Here is a 21720-nt window from a genome sequence, read left to right on the forward strand (position 1 = left end):
TATAATAAGCAAGGTCTTCAAGTTCTACGACTGAAGTCATCATTCACAAGTTTAGTTGTTTCTAGCGACATCTATCATCAATAAATGAAATAAATTTTACATAGTAGCTTTAACTTTAAAATCTGGTAGACTTATACTTATAAATAATCTATTTTATAAATTAATTTAATGCTTGTGTCCAAAATACTACTTACGTGCTTTGTACTCCACAGTGCAGTATTTTATTTCTCATGCGCAAAATCTGTAACGCGTCTACTTAAACCTGCTGTCAATTTGACAGTTCCGTAACCAAAGTGAAAGAAAATGTACATCAGCGAAACGAAATGTTTGTTTTCACTACCATTTAGTGCATATTTTAAGCGAAATCCTTTCAATTCATGTCACTAATTAAAGCAATTAACATTTCCTCTCTCCATGCTAGTGTTATGTAGTGCCCAGACATGATGTGAAATACGTAAAAGTGGTAAAAAAGGCACAATGTCGGGAAAAGACAAGTGGGTCCGCCGGTTTTCAGTCGACGAAACGGCGAAACACAAAAATGGTTTCACCATTTACAAAATAACTTCAGTGGTGAGTGTTAATATGGAAAAACATTTTTTACTGCAACTGTCCCGTTCTTAGCTACAATCCTACAATTTTTATTGTTGTTTTAATCACTTTAATTAGTTACTGTTTCCTGTGTTTTATAGTTTTGCTATTTCTGTAATTATTTTATTACTTACTGTTTATTACAGCTGGTGTATGCTTCGTATACTAAATAAAACAAATCCAATTACCTATACCTAGGTTTCTTAAATAACTTTATTTAACTTCTTATTAACTATTGATTGAATTATTTAGTGGCTCTCAAAACCGATTTCTACTGCTGTTAACGCTTCTTAACAGTTTGCAGAACTTTGTCTTAGACCTTGAAACAGTGCTGGATTGGCCCAGTAGCAGAAGTATTGTTTGTTATCAAAAGAAAACAAGGGTTCCTCAAAACAAAGTACTGAGCGCCGCTATGGATTATACTATCTACCACTGCCGTTATAAGTCCTTTTTCTATAAAATAATTAGTTAAACTAAGTCGGAATATTTGTAGACAAACATGCTATTATGTTTCTACCAAATTATTAAACAAAACACGTTAGAGCTAAGCAAAATTATCTCAATAGTAGTTTGTGTTACAAGGGATCAAAATGGTATATTTCCGTCAAGGGCGTATATTAAATCCTGAATGAAGCGATGGCTTCTAAAGTAGAATCCTGAGCGTAATGAGGGATTCAAGTGTTAACGCCCAAGACGAAATAATTTTGATACCGTGTGACACATACTGCTTTTCAAATCAACTATGAGCTATATATGAACTATCAAAACACTATTAAAGCTAAAAATATTGTATGTAAAAATGAAAAAAAAAAATGTGTCCTATAACAGAAAAGTACCACTTGGATCCCTCCTACCAGGGAAGAAAAGTGCCACTTTGATCCCTCCTAGCAGGGAGGAAAAAGCCCCTTTCCGAATAGGTGATGTGAAAAATCACTTTTCATGACCTTACATTCTAATGCAATTAAAAAGGTAAAGTTATGCGTTTTCATCTTCTTTTATATAAAAAAAGCCTGAAATATAAAAAGCCATTTTGCAAAAAATAAAAGTGCACTTTGTATTCAAATAATCTGTGTAAATATATTTTTATACAACACTGATTTAAACTTTCACGATTATTAAACATTATCAAACTACACAATGGGACTCAAGTATTTAGGACGGTATTTAAGTTTTAAGATTTACGTTTCGAGGACGGCGTTGTCCCCGTGTTGTAAATACGCGATTAAGTCCCGTTGTGTAGTTTGATAATATTTTTATACAGTTCTGTAATGTAACATGTCAATTATGTATCACCATTTTGGGTTCAGATTGGTATCTCCAAACCTGTTTGTTGAATAAAATATCTGTATAACTCGGATAATAATAATAAGTTATTTGTTAGAAGAGGTAATACCCGTAGATGCTATTGCACAATGTTAGTGTCGATGACTCATGTACAAACAGCAACACTCCTAACTGTACATCGGTGGACCTTATTACAAATGGCATAAGGTCCAACATTGTACAGTTAACGGTGTGGGCAATGTTATGTGTATGCATATTGAGCATGCAAGAATATATTGAATATAGAGTAGTGTAACAAGGCGTGCACCTTGTGGTTATTGTCTGCTTCAATGACAACATGTGGTTGCTAGGATCTAGAGACAATATACATATGTTGAATAACTATTTCTTTTATGTTTTTCTGTTTTATTTAAAAAACAGTTTACAGGTTGGTCTTTTTTTTTCTAAGATGAGAAGACAATAGGTAATCAAAACACAAAAAATTCTGAATGGCTATTGCATGTCATGTTAATAATTCTTGCATTATGGTTAATAGTACGTGCTAATAGTGATGTTAGTATTATTTTCATGTGATTATACACTCTAATATTATACAATTCTATCAAATGTTTCATTACAAATTATAACATTAAATAGTTACAAACTCATATTATATTACTATGTCATAATGAAATTACACTATTTTAGTTAAGGGAATTGCAGTATGATGATCAAATTTCATTCCAGCTATTCCCAATCGATGCTCCGGAGGCAGTTACTGTTGTCTCTGTCTGGAAGCGCTACAGCGACGTCCGGCGACTCCACCGGAGCATGTGCGCCCTCCACGCCGGCCTGCACCTCCCGCCGCGGGGCACTTGCACCCTGCCAAGTACTAGCTACTTCCGCCGTTTCCAGAAAGAGGTAATGCCATCAGAAACAAATGTAACAATGGGAGCCAAGTTCAATGAAAAAAAATCTTCTTGACATTTAAAAACCTTACACAAACCAGGTCAAATCCGGGGAAAACCCGTAGGTACAATACAAACAGCAACACTCCTAACTGTATATCGGTAGACCTTATTACAAAAGGTCCACCAATGTACAGTTAAAAATGTGGGTGATGGTACACTGAGAGAAAAGGATAACAAAAACACACTTAGAATTACAAAAATAAACTCAATCCGGGGACAAGGAGAGTCGACTAATAGGAACAAATTGACTTTTGCAATTTCTATTAGTTCTTGCAATTTCTATTATCTGTTTGTTGAAATTAGATTTAGGATTACTGAGCTGTTTGTAGAAATAAATATATGTACTTTACAGAAATAGTGAAACGTCTATAATTATTACTAAACTTCATTTTTTCCCCCAGTACAGAACTGTTTTTTAATTCCTGGTTTAGTTTACTAATGATTTTTCTCTCAGTGTACGAATAGCAACCATACAAAAGAAATAGTAAGGAAAGTAAGGAAGGAAGTGGAATTAAACAAGGTCAGCCCCATTGAGTCTGTAGTCGTTATTTCATAGTTGTACCAGTACAAGTGTTGTTACAAATGTTAAATTACTTGTTTTGTTTGATGTGAAAAGTACTAAACTTTGTATCAACGAGCGGTTGTTTATTTTTGTTTGAAATGTTTGAATCAATGTTATTTTTTTCCCCACTTGAAGAATAAATGAATCATCTGCCTGTAAGTATGTCTTGCAATTAGCTAAATATCGGTGTGTACTTACGTAACATAATTTTTTCGTTCCACTTACGATTATCATTTGAGAAAATCCCACCTGTCTCGTCTTGGCCCTTAACCTCTTGCCTGTGTACAATAAGGATCCTGGCTGAATTTTTTGTCATCTATTTGCCTTTTTTTGAGAATATTTTTTTTTTGTTTTATACATCACAACCGAGGAAGTTTGTATAAACCCAATATTATAGCCAAGATTTTTGACCATATGAAAGGATATTATATTAACTTGTGTGTGACTTACTATTTGAGTCAGTTTTCAACATTTTTAAATATTCATATTAATGAGTGTGCTCTAACGCTAGTCTAAACCGTTTCTAGAGTCAAGAGAGCGGAACGCACAACCGTCTAGTCATAATTATATGCTAGGTTTATGCATTAAAATTATTTTTTAATTGGCAATGTTCACGAAGTTACAAAATATCTATAACATAGATTAAATAGTTCGTTTCATAAGAATATGTATCAAACTGGCTATCTATAACTCTCCACCTATCTTAGGCGGTTGGTAAGGCTGCGTTTCCACCAGAGATGTGCGAGGACGCGTAGTGAGGGATGTGAACCAATATGAACATTTCATTTACCTATCATCGGTCAGCGTGAAGTGATTCTATTAACACATCCCTCGTTTCGTTACGCATACGCATCCTCGCGCATTTCTGGTGGAAACGCAGCCTCAAGAAGTTGCACGATGATTTTCTAGTAGGCTCAGTTCGTCAATATGCTATATAGTTGGCGTTGTCATATTTTTGTATTTGTCTAATAATGTCCTATAATATTTATTTAACATCCTTCTTTCTGTCACATAAAGGAACTGAGTGCTCAAAACTAAATTCAATGTTTTTCACTGCAGGTGATCGAGGAACGCGCGAAGGCCATCAAAAGAGTTCTGGAGTTCATTGCCGAGCATCGGCTCCTGTTCACGAGCACGGAATTCGTTCATTTCCTGCAGGTAATCATTATCATTATTGATGACGTAGTTTCTTGCTTAGTAATCATAATTAACATGTCTATTCATAATTAGCATGTTTTAAAGTTGTTTGGAACAAGAGACGATTTACTTGTAAAGACTGGTAAGTTACTCTAACCTTTTTGACTTAGGTACAGTCTATTGTAAAAATATGGGTGTAGCCAACTTATTCAAAAATATGTCCCATTAGTTCTTAATTCGCTGACATAAGAGCTATGGGACATATTTTTGAGATGATGTACCTAATAGTCCTATAGTATTTTTCAAGCAGGAAGGGTACGCTGACAGATGTCATCTCAATACAATTTTGCGATGTTTTACGTTTTTAGGTTATAAATAATATGGAGATGTGTCCTCAACTCCTCACTTATTGTCACCGTATCCATTGAGTTTGCAAAATACTATAGTGATCAATACAATTTTGCGAGATTTGACGTTTTCATGTTATGAATAATACGGAGATGTGTCCTCACTTGTCACCGTACCCACTGAGTTTGAAAAATACTATAGACTTTTTATAAATATTAACAGTTTTTATTGTTTGTGTGTCTCTTTAGAATTTATTAAATTAAATTATTTAATGTATGTAGTTTTCGCTGGGTCATTTCATTTGGATTAAAATTGCTTTGTGTTAACATGTATAGTTTTGTGGGTAATGTGGTTAAAATATGCGAAAACGGTTATGTTGTTAAAGTTGTAAAAACTTTCAAATATCTTTGGGGCGTTGAGGAGGTATGTGTACCAAAATTGTGTATAATATAACTCTTTAAAATAAAATATGTCTATATTTTACGGACGTTGTTGTCCCCGTGGTGCCGTAGAAGACTGGCTAAAAAGTTGACATATCGACATCTTGGGTAAAAGTTGGCCGGAAGCGAATTTCGGCCGGATGATTTTTATGCCCAAACCTGCCGAAAACGTAATAAAATTTCGGTTGGACACTACAATATATTTTTCACCACACCAGCTCGGAAAGGCTTACTTTGCACTTCAAACACGGATAGCAAAGTTGCACTTTGCTATCAGTAATTCACATGTGAGGCAAAGTAATCAAATGCAAATTTTGAGTTGTTTTCTTATGTTTGCTGGTAGAATTGACTTTTAAATGATGATTTTGGATGATAAACATTTAATAACATTCATTTGAATTTGATTTTGTTTGATTATATTTAATATTTGCTTCGGGTTGGTGTGGTGAAAATTTTTGTGTTTCACTCGGGGGCAAATTTTGTTTAACCCTCGTGCTTTGAAACCCTCGCAACGCTCAAGATTCCATTTTTCGAACCACTCGCTACGCTCGTGGTTCAATTTTGGAATCTTTCGCTTGCTCGGGTATCAATATTAGCACGAGCGGTTAAACAACAACTTTGCCCCCTTGTAAAACAAATAACTATTTCACCACACCAACTGGTAAAGGCTCTCTTGATTGTTCAAAAACCGATAGCAAAGTTGCATTTTATCCACATGTCTTCTTCTTCCTCGCGTTATCCCGGCATATTGCCACGGCTCATGAGAACCTGGGGTCCGCTTGACAACTAATCCCATGATTTGACGTAGGCACTCGTTTTTACGAAAGCGACTGCCATCTGACCTTTTAACCCAGAGGGGAAACCGGGCCTTATCGGGATCAGTCCGGTTTCCTCACGATGTTTTCCTTCACCATTTTATCCACATGTGAGGCAAAGTAATCAAATACAAATTTTGAGTTATTTTGTTATGTTTGCTGGTTGAAGTGACTGTATATGTAACCCACGGAAGAAAGAATGAGCGCGCCGCGCTCTGACGGGAAACGACATGTGCCTGGATTAGTATGGAAACCTATGTCGCCAAAACGCTGTCACAAAAATTGGCCATATTTTTTCATTTCGAAAAGGATTATGAGCCCTCGCCCATCTCAATAATTTGAACTTTACAGCAAAGAAAATTATGTCGAAATCGCACTAAGATTTTTATTTTTGTAAATTGACATTTATGCTCTATTGCTTTTACACTTGCATGGCTTTTCCAAGAGTGAATGCGATAGGATAAAATATTCGACTATGAGGTTGACACATGCGATAGGGATGTGCATGATTCGGTGTGATATCGATAAACGCTTATTAATGATTAGTGTACACGTAAACTACTCAGGTTTTTTATACAATCATATGTATTACTATATTTTCTGGCGACGATTAGGTACCTACTTACTTTTTAATAAAAAAATGCTCGTATTGAAAGTAATCAAGCCACCAACCACGCATATAACTGTAAGCGAGTATATAATAAAAACTATTACTCCTTAGCACACCCCGCGTGATGTCCGCGTCCTCAGTTACGTGCTACATGTCGCGCAACCATCATCTTCCTTCTTCCTAGCGTTGTTCCGGCTATTTGCCACGGCCCGCGAGCCGGCCCTTTCAAATAACCAACAAGAATTGGCTTATGCACTCTTTTTTACAAAAGAGACTGTCATCTGACCGTCCAACTCCGAGAGGAGACTTTACAGCCGTATTCGAACAATGAGATACGTCAAATACTAAATATTGAAACGATATGGGTCAAACAAGTGTCAAAAGTCTAGTCAAAGGTCGAATGTGATGACCGGTTTAAGATTTGTCCAAGAGTGTGGAGCGGGCTTTAGACTGGCCAGCAAATACCCGGCAGTAAAATTATGTGACAGCTTAAAACTGACACCTTACCTACTCGTATTTAATATACAAAATTGACAAATATGTATCCATGGATGCAATACTATAAGAAAAACTTTAAATCAAATAATCCATTGAATAGCAATAAATAAGTAAGAATACATATTTTGTACATAATATAAAATGTGCATAAGCGACGACTTTTTCGAAATGATCATCCAGAGGCAAAACAAAAATAAATTATTAAGAACATGTATGAACATAAACAATACGAACATCGGCATCGATAACATTTTTGATATGGTCCTCGCACTGTGGCTGAATAGCGCACCCGTACATGACTTTGACGCTAAGTAGATATCAACCTTATCTCATTTACATAAATTTGATTTTTGCACTAAACAATCCAAAAATCCTTGCGGAAACCGAAAATGTAAAAAATATTGAAATATTACTTGAAATAATACTTACCGATGATATAAAATGCCTCCATATGTAATATTTTTTGTTCGGCTAGTGTTTTTACACTGCAAAATGGAGCAGCGCGGCATATTTGTAATTATTTCTAATTTTTCCTGGAATCGTTTTCACATCTGACATCGCAAAAGCGCCATACTGAATTGACACACGACTGACAATAGTCTGTGGTACAATAAGGCTTAATCTTGCCACACGCTATAGACGTACGTTTCACTTCTATTACTTCTTTGTTTTGTGATGTAACCCTTGTAGAGCGGGTACCCTGCGCCGTCTCCTACACGAGGAGCGATCGAGTCCATCCGCGCGGCGCTGCGGCTCTCCCCCGCGCCGCCGCTGCCGCTAGAGCGGGAACGAAGCCCACAACGCACAGGTAAGTCTTCCGGAAGACAGGTGTTTTGTGGGCAATGTTATATTATAGTTTTTGATCCGGGGACATAGTAGAAAGGGGGGGAGTTAGTCGATGCGGGGGTGGGAAAGTCTTTGTTATAGTAAATAAGCTATTTTTGTATTCTTATTATTTCTAATTTAATGTGTACTTACTAACATTAGCACATTAAGATTAATTATATTGTATTACTAACAAATATGGGCTTATGTCTGAAATAAATGATTGATTGATAAACTTAAATGTATGTCATATACGAAATAAAACGGGATCGATACCTCCAGTACCATCGAACCGCGTCTTCTGACGAGACAAAGCTGACGTATGTCACCTATTTCAGTTATATTATATTTAGTAAGCAGTAAGTATCCTAAAAAAAACAGGCAAAACGCACAACGGTATCACATTCATACTAAAAAGTTTTCTTCCAAAGTGTTATAGGACTATTAAAAGTAAATGTTGAGGCTTTTTATTTCAATATAAATTTGAATCAACCACATCTTCTAATATAAACTATACTCAACTGGCTCTATGATTTACTTGAGTCAATTTCAAGATTTACTACAAATAAACAAATTTCAGCATTCAACTACATAAGTACATTTAAAAGCTTAGATGCCTATACTACTTACTACTAGTGCAAAATTACATGTTAACACCTTATTTCTGTACCTACCACATTTCTGGCAAATACATATCTATTTCTACTTTGTTTTCAGACCAACCAGAGACCCGCGACGAAACAGACTTCGCATCGATCCCCCAAATCCCAATCTACGAAGCGGCCGTCGTCGAAATCAAGCCCCACTCCTCCAACGAATCCCTCAACTCCCTCGAGAGCCTCAACGACGACTTATATGACCAACTCTCCAAACTCACCGTACAAAATAAAAGCGCTGTCAAAAATAAGCTACCAGATTTGATTAATTTTGACGCGCCATCTAGCTCCCGCTTAGAGAACTACGTACCAAAACAATCAGAAACTTCATCCTTAAATTCTACGCTTTCAAGTCGAAGTAACAGTCGAATGTCGTTGTACAGTAAGACGTCCCTGTCTAACGTGGACAGTAAGACAAGGACGGAGGATAGTTATGTTTTCGAAGCCGGGTATTTGTTGAACATGGCGGCGCGGTGTGAGGATATGAGAGAATATCGGAGGGCGTTTGATTTTTACAAGTCGGGGATTGAGAAGATGCTGATTGGAGTTCAGAGTGAGTATTACATATTTAACTTTTTCATCACACTTGCTCGTAAAAGGTGTTATTACACGAAGGCCACGCGTTGAGTAAGATGAAAATGTAAGACCATTTCGTGCTTCGAATTTGACAGGTAAACGAGATGGCGCTGTACAGCTCCATACATTTTGCGGTAACTCGCGAGCAGTACATCGCCGTCTGTTTTGGATGTCAAACTAAGGGCCTAGTCTAATTCTTAGACTACCTCTCTATTACAATCATCTTTGGTGCAATTAAATCCTTAGTATCCACACAAACTCGCGGATAAGCGCTTGTGCTCATTATATCCATGTCACTCAATAGTGGAACACCATAAGTGATTAATTGATTATTATCTAGTGAGAATATGTTAAAATGAATTTCCTATTCTTGTGTGAATATGTGCAGGCGTACAATTGTGAAAACTTCGAGTTTGAAATAAGTAAGAGCGGAATAAAATGGTGCAATAAACTGCACTGGCAGCTTATCACTGATACGCGCACATGAATGTCCTGCACTTGTGTTTTGTCCATTCATAAAATATTCGTCAAGTCAATTAAAACGAAAATATTACTTTGCTAATCCGCGAAAAGATACGTGTTTCCGTTGCCGGGCGTCAGACCGTCAACAACTCCTGAGGATGCCTCGTAGAGAGGCGAAACACGTGTAGAGGATTATTCACTCTAAAAAATGAAGACCAACTAAGAGCAGTTTTCTCTTAGTTGACGTTAAGTTAATTACAACAATAACGATCTTATATAAATCAAAGAAAGCTGATTACTTAAAACAATAAGTGTATCTGTAATTGAACTAATAAAGTAGGTATGTTATTAATCCTAACAATTGTATACTTTGCATCTATTATTAACTTGTTGGCATAATTATGTAACGTAGGTTAATTCAATCCTTAACAAATTAATTAAAACAGATAAATATGTTAATAGTTATGAACATTTTAATAGTTAATTTGATTATTTTGTCTTTGTTGATTTACATAAGATTTGGTAGTTCAATCAACTAAACATATAATATTTAGAACAACGAAGATAAAACATTCAATCCCATTATGATCAAATTATTGTATTAATTACGAAACTAATATTCCATTCTACTAAGAATTATTTGTTAAATCGATTTTCTTAATAATTCAATTAAATAATCGGTTAATCCGATCAATCAAGAGTTAAGTGGGGGGAGCGCCTGTACACCCGCTCTCCGCCCCGCCCGCGCCCCTCTCGCGGCGTGTGCCACCGTGCGAGCGAGCAGTCAGTCCCAGTAGCATGCAGTTGCGTTAAGCTCATTCAATTACTTATTCCTCTGAAAAAACCTGGTGTGTACAAAGTTGAGTGCAGTTGTGGTAGTTCGCACATTAGGCAGACCAAACGCACTATTGCCTGCAGAATTAAAGAACACATCGCTGCGGTCAAGAACAATGACGTTCGCAAGTCAGCTATTGCCCTCTCCTTGAGTCGGGTACAATAATCACTGGATCGAGTTGCATAGTCCTAAGGTCATTTCGACACCACTATATACCAAGATCGGTAAGAGAAGCCATTGAAATTCACAAATACAAAAATTTCAATCGTGAAGATCGGGTTTTAAACTGTCAAATGTGTGGAATCCTGTGATTTGTTTGTCTAAAAATAACCAGTGAAATCCGAATCAAACTCGCGTAGTGACCCTGTGAGTGTAGTGTACTTTCAAAATGTTTAAATGAATAAATAACATCTTATTATAATATTTTTTTGTTTTATTCATTTACCCCCTTTTCATAAAACTTTACGGGCCTGATTTAGTTTAATTATGTTTTATCCCTTTCTTTGTTGTAATATTTTATTAACTACTTATTCGTTTAAATTTGATAAATTTCCTTTGTGCTAGTTTTTATACGCGCCGTGCTGAATAAATGCTGGTCGTCGTACTCGTATTATACTCAAGGCATTAGTCTTAAATACTAAGTAGGTAATACAGATTACAGATTTATTTCAGATCTTTTTGAGGATCGGCCTAGACCGGTATGGCTTCACATTTCACAAGCACGCCTCCTCCCATGTTTGTAAAGCTAAACCGGTCTAGGCCGATCGCCAAAAAGATCTGAAATAAATGTATATCTTAGTATTTAAGACTAATGCCTTGAGTATAATAACGAGGACCATCAGCATTATTCAGCACGGCGCGTATAAAAACTAGAGATCTGAAAGAAATGTATTAGCATGTATTAGTAAATGAGACAAAGTAAGTCATAGTACAATTGAACAAGAATGGTATTGTACTAAACAAGCTTCATAGTTGAAATGATTAAACAATTAAGATTCAAATTGAACAATATCTTAGTTCAGGCTAATAAAATGCATAAGTCGGTGTAATCATGTTCTTAGTTGATCTTATTTGGGTCAAATAGTTAATACAGTAATTCTTCATGTTAACATTGATTTATATCTTAGTTAAACTAACTTGTTTGTTTTAGTTGGTACAGTTACGTATAATGATAATAATTATCAAGCCCTTAGTTGATCTTACTAGGATCAATTAGTTAGTATAATTATTTTCCATGTAAATATTGAACAAGATCTTAATTGGTTCAGTTACATAACAATAGTAATAGCAATCAGAATTACCTTGTTTGATGCGTCTAAGTTCTTGTTAGGCTCGTATGGAATCAAGATGCTTGATTACGACTATCAAGATATTGATAGGGCCAACCAAATTTTTTTTAGAGTGTTCTTTTGGTGGTGGTTTGTTATATTTATTTGCGTATTTATTTTTGCGGTGGGAGGGTGGGAATATTAATTGCATGTAAAAATACGCAAGTAAGTATAACTGATTGACTAGCACGTTATCTTTTCGCGGATTAGCAAAGTAATATTTTCGTTTTAATTAATATGGATTTCCGCAAAGTAACGCTTGATTTTATTCACTATTCGTCAAGTCTGTTTTTATAAGGGTTCACTAAAGGTGCACTGATTACGGATTCGGGCAAACTGTTCCACGCTTTCACTACGCGGTTAGAGTGCCAAGAGAAGTCATCAACGATTTTGATAGCATACGCAGTGCAAGTGTTATTTTAAACGTCAAACTTCTATAAAATGATGACGTATAATGACACTTGCACTGCGTGTGCTATCAAGATCATATATCATATAGACAGTAAGTGTTGTGTTGGGTTGAAATGAAATGAAATGAAATGAAATGAAATGAAATGAAATGAAATGAAATGAAATGAAATGAAAATAATTTATTTGAAACAACACAATCTTAAAATTAATAGATGACAAGCATGTGATATAGTTATGCAATTGGTTGTCTCAAAGAGGATACCACTCAGCATATGTCGGAGCACTTAGTGCAACGACGCTGATTTTCAGTGGACCCTTAAACTTATAAAATAAGAAATAAAACATTACTAAGTTAAACATACTAAAACATATAAAAAACAATGCGAAGCAGGTAGTATTATAAAATTACAATGGCCGGCATAAAAACAGAATCAGAATTCTTTTAAAAACAGGTACTTAGTATGGAAACAGAGATGAATGAGGAATGTTTATGCAACTTAAAAAAAATATTTATTTAAATGATAAATAAAGAGACACAGGCGACTAGGAGTGAGAAATTTGATGTGTAATAAGATGATGTTTTAACTTGTTTTTAAATGAATAAAGTGATGCTGCGTTTCTTATTGGCGGAGGAATATTATTCCAGCATCGCGTGGCAGCGTACCGGAAGCTACCACGAAAGCTAGCCGAACTGTGTCTCGGGCAGATAAGGCGGGAGGCATGTCTTTCAAGCATTTGAGAAAATGTAAGTTTGTTAAAAAGATACGAGGGTGTTTTGCTATCTATTATTCCAAATAATAAAGTAGCAAGATGTAGCGTTCTACGTGCCTCCATTTTAAGCAGTCTACTGTGATTTATGAATGGTGTAATATGAGCGCGCTTTGGTATAGGAAAGCAAAATCTGGCGCAGGCATTTTGTAGTCTTTGTATTTGCATTTTTGTACGCGATAATAGGCACTCTCCAATTACTGTATCAGCATAATTGAGTTTTGACAGGATAAGTGAATCACAAAGCTTAATACGCATGTCTATGTTAAGGTGATCACGGATCTTATATAAAACTGTAAGGCGATAAAAACAATTTCGAGTATTCTCTAGGACGTGTTTTTCGAATTGTAGCCTTTCGTCTATCAGTACCCCAAGATTCCTAGCTTCAGTTACGCGAGCTATGCTCTCGTTTAAAATATGGACCTGCGGATTGCGAGATGTGGTATTTACTATCTGAAATTTTGAACCGATTACTATGAACTTTGATTTTAGAGGATTTAAAACTAAACTATTTTGTTCAGACCAGACTGCTATCTGACTAAGATCTTGATTAATTTTTTCTACAGCTGAGTGAGTGTCTTCAGGCTTGAAAGAGGTATATATTTGTAGGTCATCTGCGTATAGGTGATATTTACAGTGGCTGATGTTGTGGGTTATATCTGCGCTGTATAGTAAAAATAAAATAGGGCCCAGAATTGATCCCTGGGGAACGCCTCTGGTGACTATAGACTTTTCTGAGAACATTGAAACGCCCTGTGAGTTGCGTAATTCTACCCTTTGGGTGCGCTCACCAAGATAAGAAGCAAACCAATTTACCGCTTTAGGGTCAAATCCATAGTACGTTAATTTGGATAGCAATAAAGTAACATTGATCGTATCAAAAGCGCGCGAGAAGTCAAGTAAAACAAGAATTGAGGCTTTTCCGCCATCTTGGGCAGTGAGAATGTCATCGACAACATCAAGAAGCGCAGTTGTTGTGCTGTGTTTTTTTCGAAAACCTGATTGATTGGAGGGGAGAATATTTTGTCCTTCGAGGTATTCTACTAATTGCATACATATTGTTTTCTCTAATATTTTAGACATGAGAGGGAGAATACTTATGGGACGTAGATCTTTGAAATTAGTTGGTGAAGTAACTTTAGGGATGGGTCTTATCACAGCACTTTTCCAGGCTCCAGGGAAAACGCCTGTTTCAATCGACTGGTTAATAATAGCTGTAATAGTAGACAATGTGCGTGGTAAGGTCATTAATAACATATCGAGTGATATATTATCATTTCCCTGGGCCTGGGTGCTAATGGAGCGTATTATTTTATCAATGGTGGTTTCTGTTACTGGCTTAAGTTTAAAGTGTGCATCGCTGTGTCTATTGAATTCGTAATATGTTAAGTTAGATATTCTAGTTTTGTTTTCGCCAGGAACATCAAGAAAGAAGTCATTTATGCCATTGGGGTCTAATAAGTGTTGTGGTATTTCAGAATCTTTTTTATTAAAGTCAGCTATGTTTTTTTTAACGTGTTTCCATAAAGCGCGAGGATCTTTTATTTGAGAGGTAATGTACTTATTGAAATATGCAGATTTCTCTTTGTATATGGCATCAATGACTACCTTTTTCATGTCTTTATAATATATTTTGTGAGTATCTAGGCCACTATGTCTGTACTTTGCATATGCTTCGTCCCGTTTTGTCATTAATTTTTTAATGGTATATGTAATCCATGGAAACGAGCAGTCTTTGAATACAATGCGTTTTAAAGGTGCATATCGGTCAAACAAAGTCAGCAAAAATGCGTTAAAAGTAATTACGGAATGATTAACATCGTTTGATATAACATTTTCCCATTTTATATTATTAATATCAGAATTAAAACTATCTAGATCTATGTCTTTAATTGGACGGTATATTATACAGTTTGGTGGATATTTAGCCTTAGTTATGTTCACTTTGCACGATATAAACGCATGACTACTTAGATCTGGAATAAAATTTACACATATATCGGAAATTTTAAGGCTAGAACAAATAACATCAATCAATGTTTCACTATTGGTTGCTCTTGCTACTACTCTGCGTCCGTGTCAGCTTCAGAGAATGTCCTCTGAGTCTGTCATTCATATTTACTTATTTTATTTCCCTATCTTTTCCGACCGCGCATTGCAAAGGAAGGTAATGTGTTAATTGAACAAGTATTGTTATTGTATGTTTGCAGCGGATTCAGACCCTCAGAGGCGAGCCCTCATCAAGGAGAAGACCAACAAGTACCTCTCCTACGCCGAGGAGATCTACAAGAACCATCTCTGCGACGTTCAGGAAAGCGTAAGTCATCCATTTCTCATTCCCGAGTGTAACTTCGGGATATGTCAAACAATTCATATGTACTGTCCCTAATTGATTTTCCCAATTTTTGAGACATGGCCGAATTTCATGCTTCTTCCTACAAATTCTCTCCTTTCGGTGGTTTTAAAGATTTGAAGAAAAATCCAATAGCGTAATATTTAATCCACAGTATTGACCAAATAGCCTAATAGCTAGTGCATTTTAGATTATCAACTCTCACTAAAACTCGTTTTCTCTCAATTTTTTGGACGTTTTGCTGCCATTAAAACAAGCAGAGGCTTGTTTTAATCTCTAGGTATGCTATGCTAATTCGTTTTTTTTTATAGCTGATACCAGAGCCGGCGCCCACGCTTCTGCACTGCCCGGTGCCGCTGTCCATGCTGCGCCGCCCGTACGAAGATCTAGCACTATACCGGGTGCTAGCCGTAGTGGCTGATACCATGATGCTAGTCCTACACAAGGCCGAACAGGCCTGCTACGCTATGAAGGTACGTTATACAATATGTATATACATGGAATTGGAAGTCCTGTCACATAACATAAGTGAGTTCATCGGACAGTCTGGCCCTGTAGGCCTAGCACATGATTGGCGCGACAGTATCCCGTAGCGGAGAGATGGAGGAGTATCGCAACAGCCGCAATAAACATAGAAAAGGATAACCCATAACCACGACCACTATGACAAGAGTGTACGACTAAGGAGGAGGAGGATCTCGTAGCGAGATAGACTACCCGTCTTTTTCTAACTATTATGTTAAATAAAGAGGGACAGTATATCTCGCCGCGAGATACTGTAGCGAGAATCATGTGCTAGCCCGGCAGGTACTAAATAAAAATTATGTCTTCAATATTGTGATAATGCAATAGAAGATCTATGAAACGGCCAAGCCATAGTTTTAAGCCAAGGTGTAGGGTTAGTAAAGTTAGGACTTATGGGCTTGGTTTTTGCTGAGATCTGATAACTTTTTTACAGTATAAGCTTTTGAGTTTTAGTCGCTAATGTTAAATGTTACACGAAATGTTTTTGGTGGGATATTTCTTGTCATCACTCGTTCGTTTTCCATTGGCATTGCCTTTTTTAGAGTTTTTAGTTCCTTTAAGGTTGGTAAATCACAAATGTCGGGTCTAAAAAAAGGCATTTTTCTACGTTTCAAATTGTACCTGTTTTATTTACAAATCTCATTTACCTATTGACAATAAACAATGCCTTTGATGTTAGCTTTCATCAAAAAATAAGATTCTAAAGAAGAAGACCTCACAACAAGTTAATTGTTTTATTATATTTGTTTTTTCAGGTGATCCAAAAAATCCCCAACAACCTAACAGAATTCGACGAATATTTCCTCCAGCGAACCAACGAGACCCGCCAACCGGTCCTCCCAACCAGCATACCATACATGGTTCCCCTCCACGCCTACATCGAAACCAATTCCCTCATCTTTCTCATACTCACTTACGCTCCGGGCGAAAAATTACTAGACTATATTAAAAACTATGCTAAGTCTATACCAACTACGCCAGCGAGAGAAGTTAATTTAGAGAATGTGTTTAGTGAACCGTTGAAGAAAGTTGAGGAAGTTAAGGAGGGTGATGAAATTGAGGAGTTGGTGAAGAATTCGCAGACGCTGCTGAAGAATGTGGATAGAGCGTTGCGTGAGGAGGAGGAGGTTAAGGAGGAAAATGGGAGAGAGGAGTCGCCTACGCATTTTAGAGTGAGTAATAGATTTAATAATTAACATTGTATACACACGGCAGACGGATAGAATACGATATGATGAATTTGAGAGGTACACCATTGGCAGTCGCTTTCGTAAAAGCTAGTGCCTACGTCAATTCTTGGGATTAGTTGTCAAGCGGACCCCAGGCTTCCATGAGCCGTGGCAAAATGCCAGGACAACGCGAGGAAGAAGAATTTGCGAAGTGCACCATGCCGCAAAACTGCATGACCACTTTACGAATGAATTAATTAATGTGTCCATGCAATTTTGCAGCTTTCTGTACGTAATATATGAAAACGATTCATTTCCAGTTGACACCAATGCCCCGTACCGTACTCCCGCCGGCGGCCGTGCGGGGCTGGGCCGCACAGATACTTACTGCATTAGAGAGTCTACACAACGCTGGAGTTATTTGCAGGTAAATTATTAACTTATACTACTTATAGCTGTTTGGTATAGGTATGTAACTTGTTAGTTTTTAGGGTTCCGTACCCAAAGGGTAAAACGGGACCCTATTACTAAGTCTGTCCGTCCCTCCGTCCGTCCATCCGTCTGTCACCAGGCACGAACCGTGATAGCTAGACAGTTGAAATTTTCACAGATGTATTTCTGTTGCCGCTATAACAACAAATACTAAAAAGTACGGAACCCTCGGTGGTCGAGTCCGACTCGCACTTGTCCGGTTTTTATATTACTAGGTCGACTTGATTAAAAAATGTTTTTAATTACATATGTAATTCAACATTATATTTGAATTCCAGAGACCTGAACCCATCTAACATCCTCCTAGGAGACGGTGGACAAGTCATCCTCACCTACTTCGCCGGCTACCCACTAGACGTGTCCCTCCCACAACGATCACTGTCCGTATCGTCGGGTCGGATCGACCTGTTCGTGGCACCGGAGTTGTACAACGTATGTGCTGATGTGGCTGATGAAAGGATATGTGACTTCTGGAGCTTTGGAGTCATTATGTATGAGCTCTTGTGTGGAGTGGTGAGTAATAGTAGTTTATGTGACTGCTACATAATGAAAGGCATTAAAATACGAGTGTGGGTTTATGAAACGAATGAAATGAGTTTCATAATAGTATCATACGAGTGTTTTAATGCCTAATTATGTACAGTTACATACACTGCTTTATCTACACACATATTATAAACTTTCTATGATATATTCACTAACCTCATATTACAGCCGACATTGGGGCACTTTCTTCTCTGGCGGAACTCGCGGATATGAGCTGGCGTCTCCGAAATATCTTTATCGCACATTTTACACGAAACTTTTGTTATAGTTACTTTAAAAACAACAAAACAAATTATTTTTTACTTAAAAATTAATTAAAATATAAACTGTACGTCAAATGGCGGCAAAAGAAAACTTTTTTCACGCATGTCACGCATCCGTAGTTTTTTTTAAATTCAGAGACAAACTAGAGTCGGGGTCGATTACCATATCGTCCGATACCAACTTACATGCAGGATTTGTCAATATTGTATGCAATTGTCATTTGATTTCGAATAAAACGTCATCTCGACTGATATTAGAATAGGGGTCAAATCAAATTGCTTTTTTTTTTCAGAGATGTTCGAAATTTGAACGTATTACCAAATCGATTTTGATATAGTAATGAAGCTATTATCACATTTTCACAGATAAGAAATTTGCTGTGACAAAACAGTTTATCGTAATGTGGGCCATTATTTACGGATTTTGAAGGCGTCATAGACAGTTTATGATATGTGTGTAGATAAATTACCATAACTTACAATATATCACCATTACTTAGGGCTAATTTAGACGGCGCGCGAACTCGCATGTGATTTTAGTTACATTGAGGACTGTTGGTTACGTTAATTCAATAGACCGATCAAAAACCGCAATGTAATAAAACTCGCGAGTTCTCGCATCGTCTAAAATGTCTAAATGAGCCCTTATTGGACGTATCCCTACCACAACGATCACTATCCATATCGTCGGGTCAAATGACGTGTTCGTGGCACTCGAACTGTATTATAATCTCTGTATGGAAATTGGGGACGAGAGACTGTGCGATTTCTGGGGTTTTGGCGTCGTTATGTATGAGCTGTTATGTGGAGTTGTAAGTATATTACATATTACTATAAAAATTGTAATTATATCCCAGATAAGACTACAATGCAATGTACACCTCAATGTTAGTAAATTACTTCAACAGCAGGAAAATTAACACCATTAAAACCAACCAAATGAAACATGCGTGAGACGCGCTCCCAAGTCTCCCAACATCACATAGGAATACAAACATTCTATTGATATATGTGTATATTATTATTTGCAGCCGTTGTCGCACTACCACAAGAGCGTGTTCACGAGCCACACGGTGCTGGGTCTACCTGAGGAGTTACCCGTCGAGGAGGAGTCTCTGCTCACACAGGTAACACATTTACGGTCACATCCAAAGACTTCATCCAGACGCGTTTTTTAGGGTTCCGTACCCAAAGGGTAAAAACGGGACCCTATTACTAAGACTCCACTGTCCGTCTGTCTGTCTGTCACCAGGCTTTTTGCACATTTGAAATTTTCACAGATGATGTATTTCTGTTGCCGCTATAACAAATAAGTTTTTGGCAAAAATTTCATTTTTGGTACAAGCTTTTATCGCTGACTGTACTTTTCTTACGACAGACAACTAATACTCATCGAGACAATTCTAAAAACCCCTAACACAATTAGGTTGCGTTGTTTCATCACAGAGTTCCTATGGCCACCTCCTGTCTCCATCATCAGATCAGCTCGATGGTACCATAATATTGCATTGTCATCCGATTTATACATGCATGCAAAATTTCAGCTCAATCGGAAACCGGGAAGTGGACCAAATTTAACTTGCAAGATTAGATTACAGACAGACAACGGTCAGGTGAAACTAAATAAAAGCTTGTAAAAATACTAAAAAGTACGGAACCCTCGGTGGGCGAGTCCGACTCGCACATGTCCGGTTTTTTTTCAATAATTTCTCTTATTTGTCCGAGCGTTAGCTAATAACGATTTTAGTATTAAATATTTTGAAAATAATTATCCTATTTAGTCCTAATGTCTTATTTTATTATCTTTGCTTGTGTGACTCCTCTGAACCTACTTCCTCTAAAGAAGAATATGTTTTTAACCAAAACGAACATGTTTCTTTCAGCTGCTCACATACGACCCTGCCGAGCGTCTCGGCCGCGACGGCGTCGACGAGATCAAACAACACCCGTACTTCCGACACACAGACTGGACACTAGTACAGAACGACTGGAGGGTACCCGGCTGAACATGGTCGTGACATGTCACGGCTGTGACTAGTCAAATAACACCCATTCTTGCGACACACAGACTGGACACTAGTACAGATCGACTGGAGGGTACCCGGCTGAACATGGTCGTGACATGTCACGGCTGTGACTAGTCTAACAACACCCATACTTGCGACACACAGACTGGACACTAGTACAGATCGACTGGAGGGTACAGTCACCTGCAATAATATGTTACTCTTTAAAGGCCGCAAAAATATGTGACACGCTCTTATGGCTCTACAAATAAGATCGTGTCAGATATTTCTGCGGCCTTCTTTGTGTAACATATTATTGCAGGTGACTGTACCCGGCTGAACATGGTCGTGACATGTCACGGCTGTGACTAGTCAAACAATACCCATACTTGCGACACACAGACTGGACACTAGTACAGAACGACTGGAGGGTACCCGGCTGAACATGGTCGTGACATGTCACGGCTGTGACTAGTCAAACAACACCCGTACTACCGACACATCGACATGGTCGTGACATGTCACGGCTGTGACTGGTCAAACAACACCCGTACTTCCGACACATCGACTGGACAATAGTACAGAACGACTGGAGGATACCCGGCTGAAGCTGAACATGGTCATATAGACTATAACCATGACACGTCAATCTTTTAAAGTAGGTAGGGTAATGTATTATAAGTGGCCAGTAACTGGCCACTTATAACTGTCCGCCTCTAAAAGTAACTGCGGCCCTAAACTAAAAATGAATTCTATTCACCTATAAACAGAATTTATTTTAGTATGTTTCAATAACTGGTCACCTTATACTAGAATGAATTGTATTTATAGGTGAATAGAATTAATTTTTGGTTTGGGGTGGCCAGTTACTGGCGAATTACCCTACTACCACTTCGCTGGCCCAATATTACAGGGTCATGTTACATTTTTAAGATAGTTGAAATTCGACTTAAGGGGTCATCCATTAATTACATCACACGTTTAGGGGGAGGGAGGGGATCAAGAAAATGTGACATATTGTGACAAGGGGGGGGGGGAGTCATAAACTTTGTGACGTCACTTTTAACTTCATCATCAGTAACCGAAAATTTATTTAAATTATTTTATTCGCTATACAGTTAAATAACAAGTTTTTGAAACGATAATCGTTTTAATTAGTTTAATTTTATTTCTTATAATTAATAATTGCCGATTTCGTTGAAGAAATGTGACGTCACACTAGGGGGGAGGGGTTTGCCAAAAGTGACCAAGTGTGACAAGGAGGGGGGGAGGG

The 21720-nt window shown here is 37.3% G+C and overlaps 1 protein-coding gene across 1 annotated transcript; it reads left to right on the top strand.

The window, feature by feature from the left end:
- Positions 1 to 205: 205 nt before the first annotated feature.
- LOC134801647 (ribosomal protein S6 kinase delta-1) lies at positions 206 to 21157 on the top strand. The gene is made up of 12 exons (XM_063774268.1): positions 206 to 570; positions 2599 to 2772; positions 4444 to 4542; positions 7923 to 8040; positions 8775 to 9266; positions 15304 to 15410; positions 15758 to 15919; positions 16727 to 17143; positions 17461 to 17567; positions 17911 to 18145; positions 19473 to 19568; positions 20325 to 21157. The coding sequence occupies exons 1-12, from the start codon at positions 478 to 480 to the stop codon at positions 20445 to 20447; spliced, it is 2223 nt and encodes a 740-aa protein (XP_063630338.1). The 5' UTR covers positions 206 to 477; the 3' UTR covers positions 20448 to 21157.
- Positions 21158 to 21720: the final 563 nt, after the last annotated feature.

The sequence above is a fragment of the Cydia splendana genome, chromosome 2 (genome assembly GCF_910591565.1).
Source record: "Cydia splendana chromosome 2, ilCydSple1.2, whole genome shotgun sequence".
NCBI lineage: Eukaryota > Metazoa > Arthropoda > Insecta > Lepidoptera > Tortricidae > Cydia > Cydia splendana.

What these genes read in the sequence shown, in the direction of transcription:
- LOC134801647 (XM_063774268.1), top strand. Translation starts at nt 478, where the DNA reads ATGTCGGGAAAAGACAAGTGGGTCCGCCGGTTTTCAGTCGACGAAACG. An exon ending in AGGCCTGCTACGCTATGAAG is followed by an intron (nt 15,920 to 16,726) that starts GTACGTTATACA and finishes TTGTTTTTTCAG; the next exon opens with GTGATCCAAAAAATCCCCAA. An exon ending in AACGCTGGAGTTATTTGCAG is followed by an intron (nt 17,568 to 17,910) that starts GTAAATTATTAA and finishes TTTGAATTCCAG; the next exon opens with AGACCTGAACCCATCTAACA.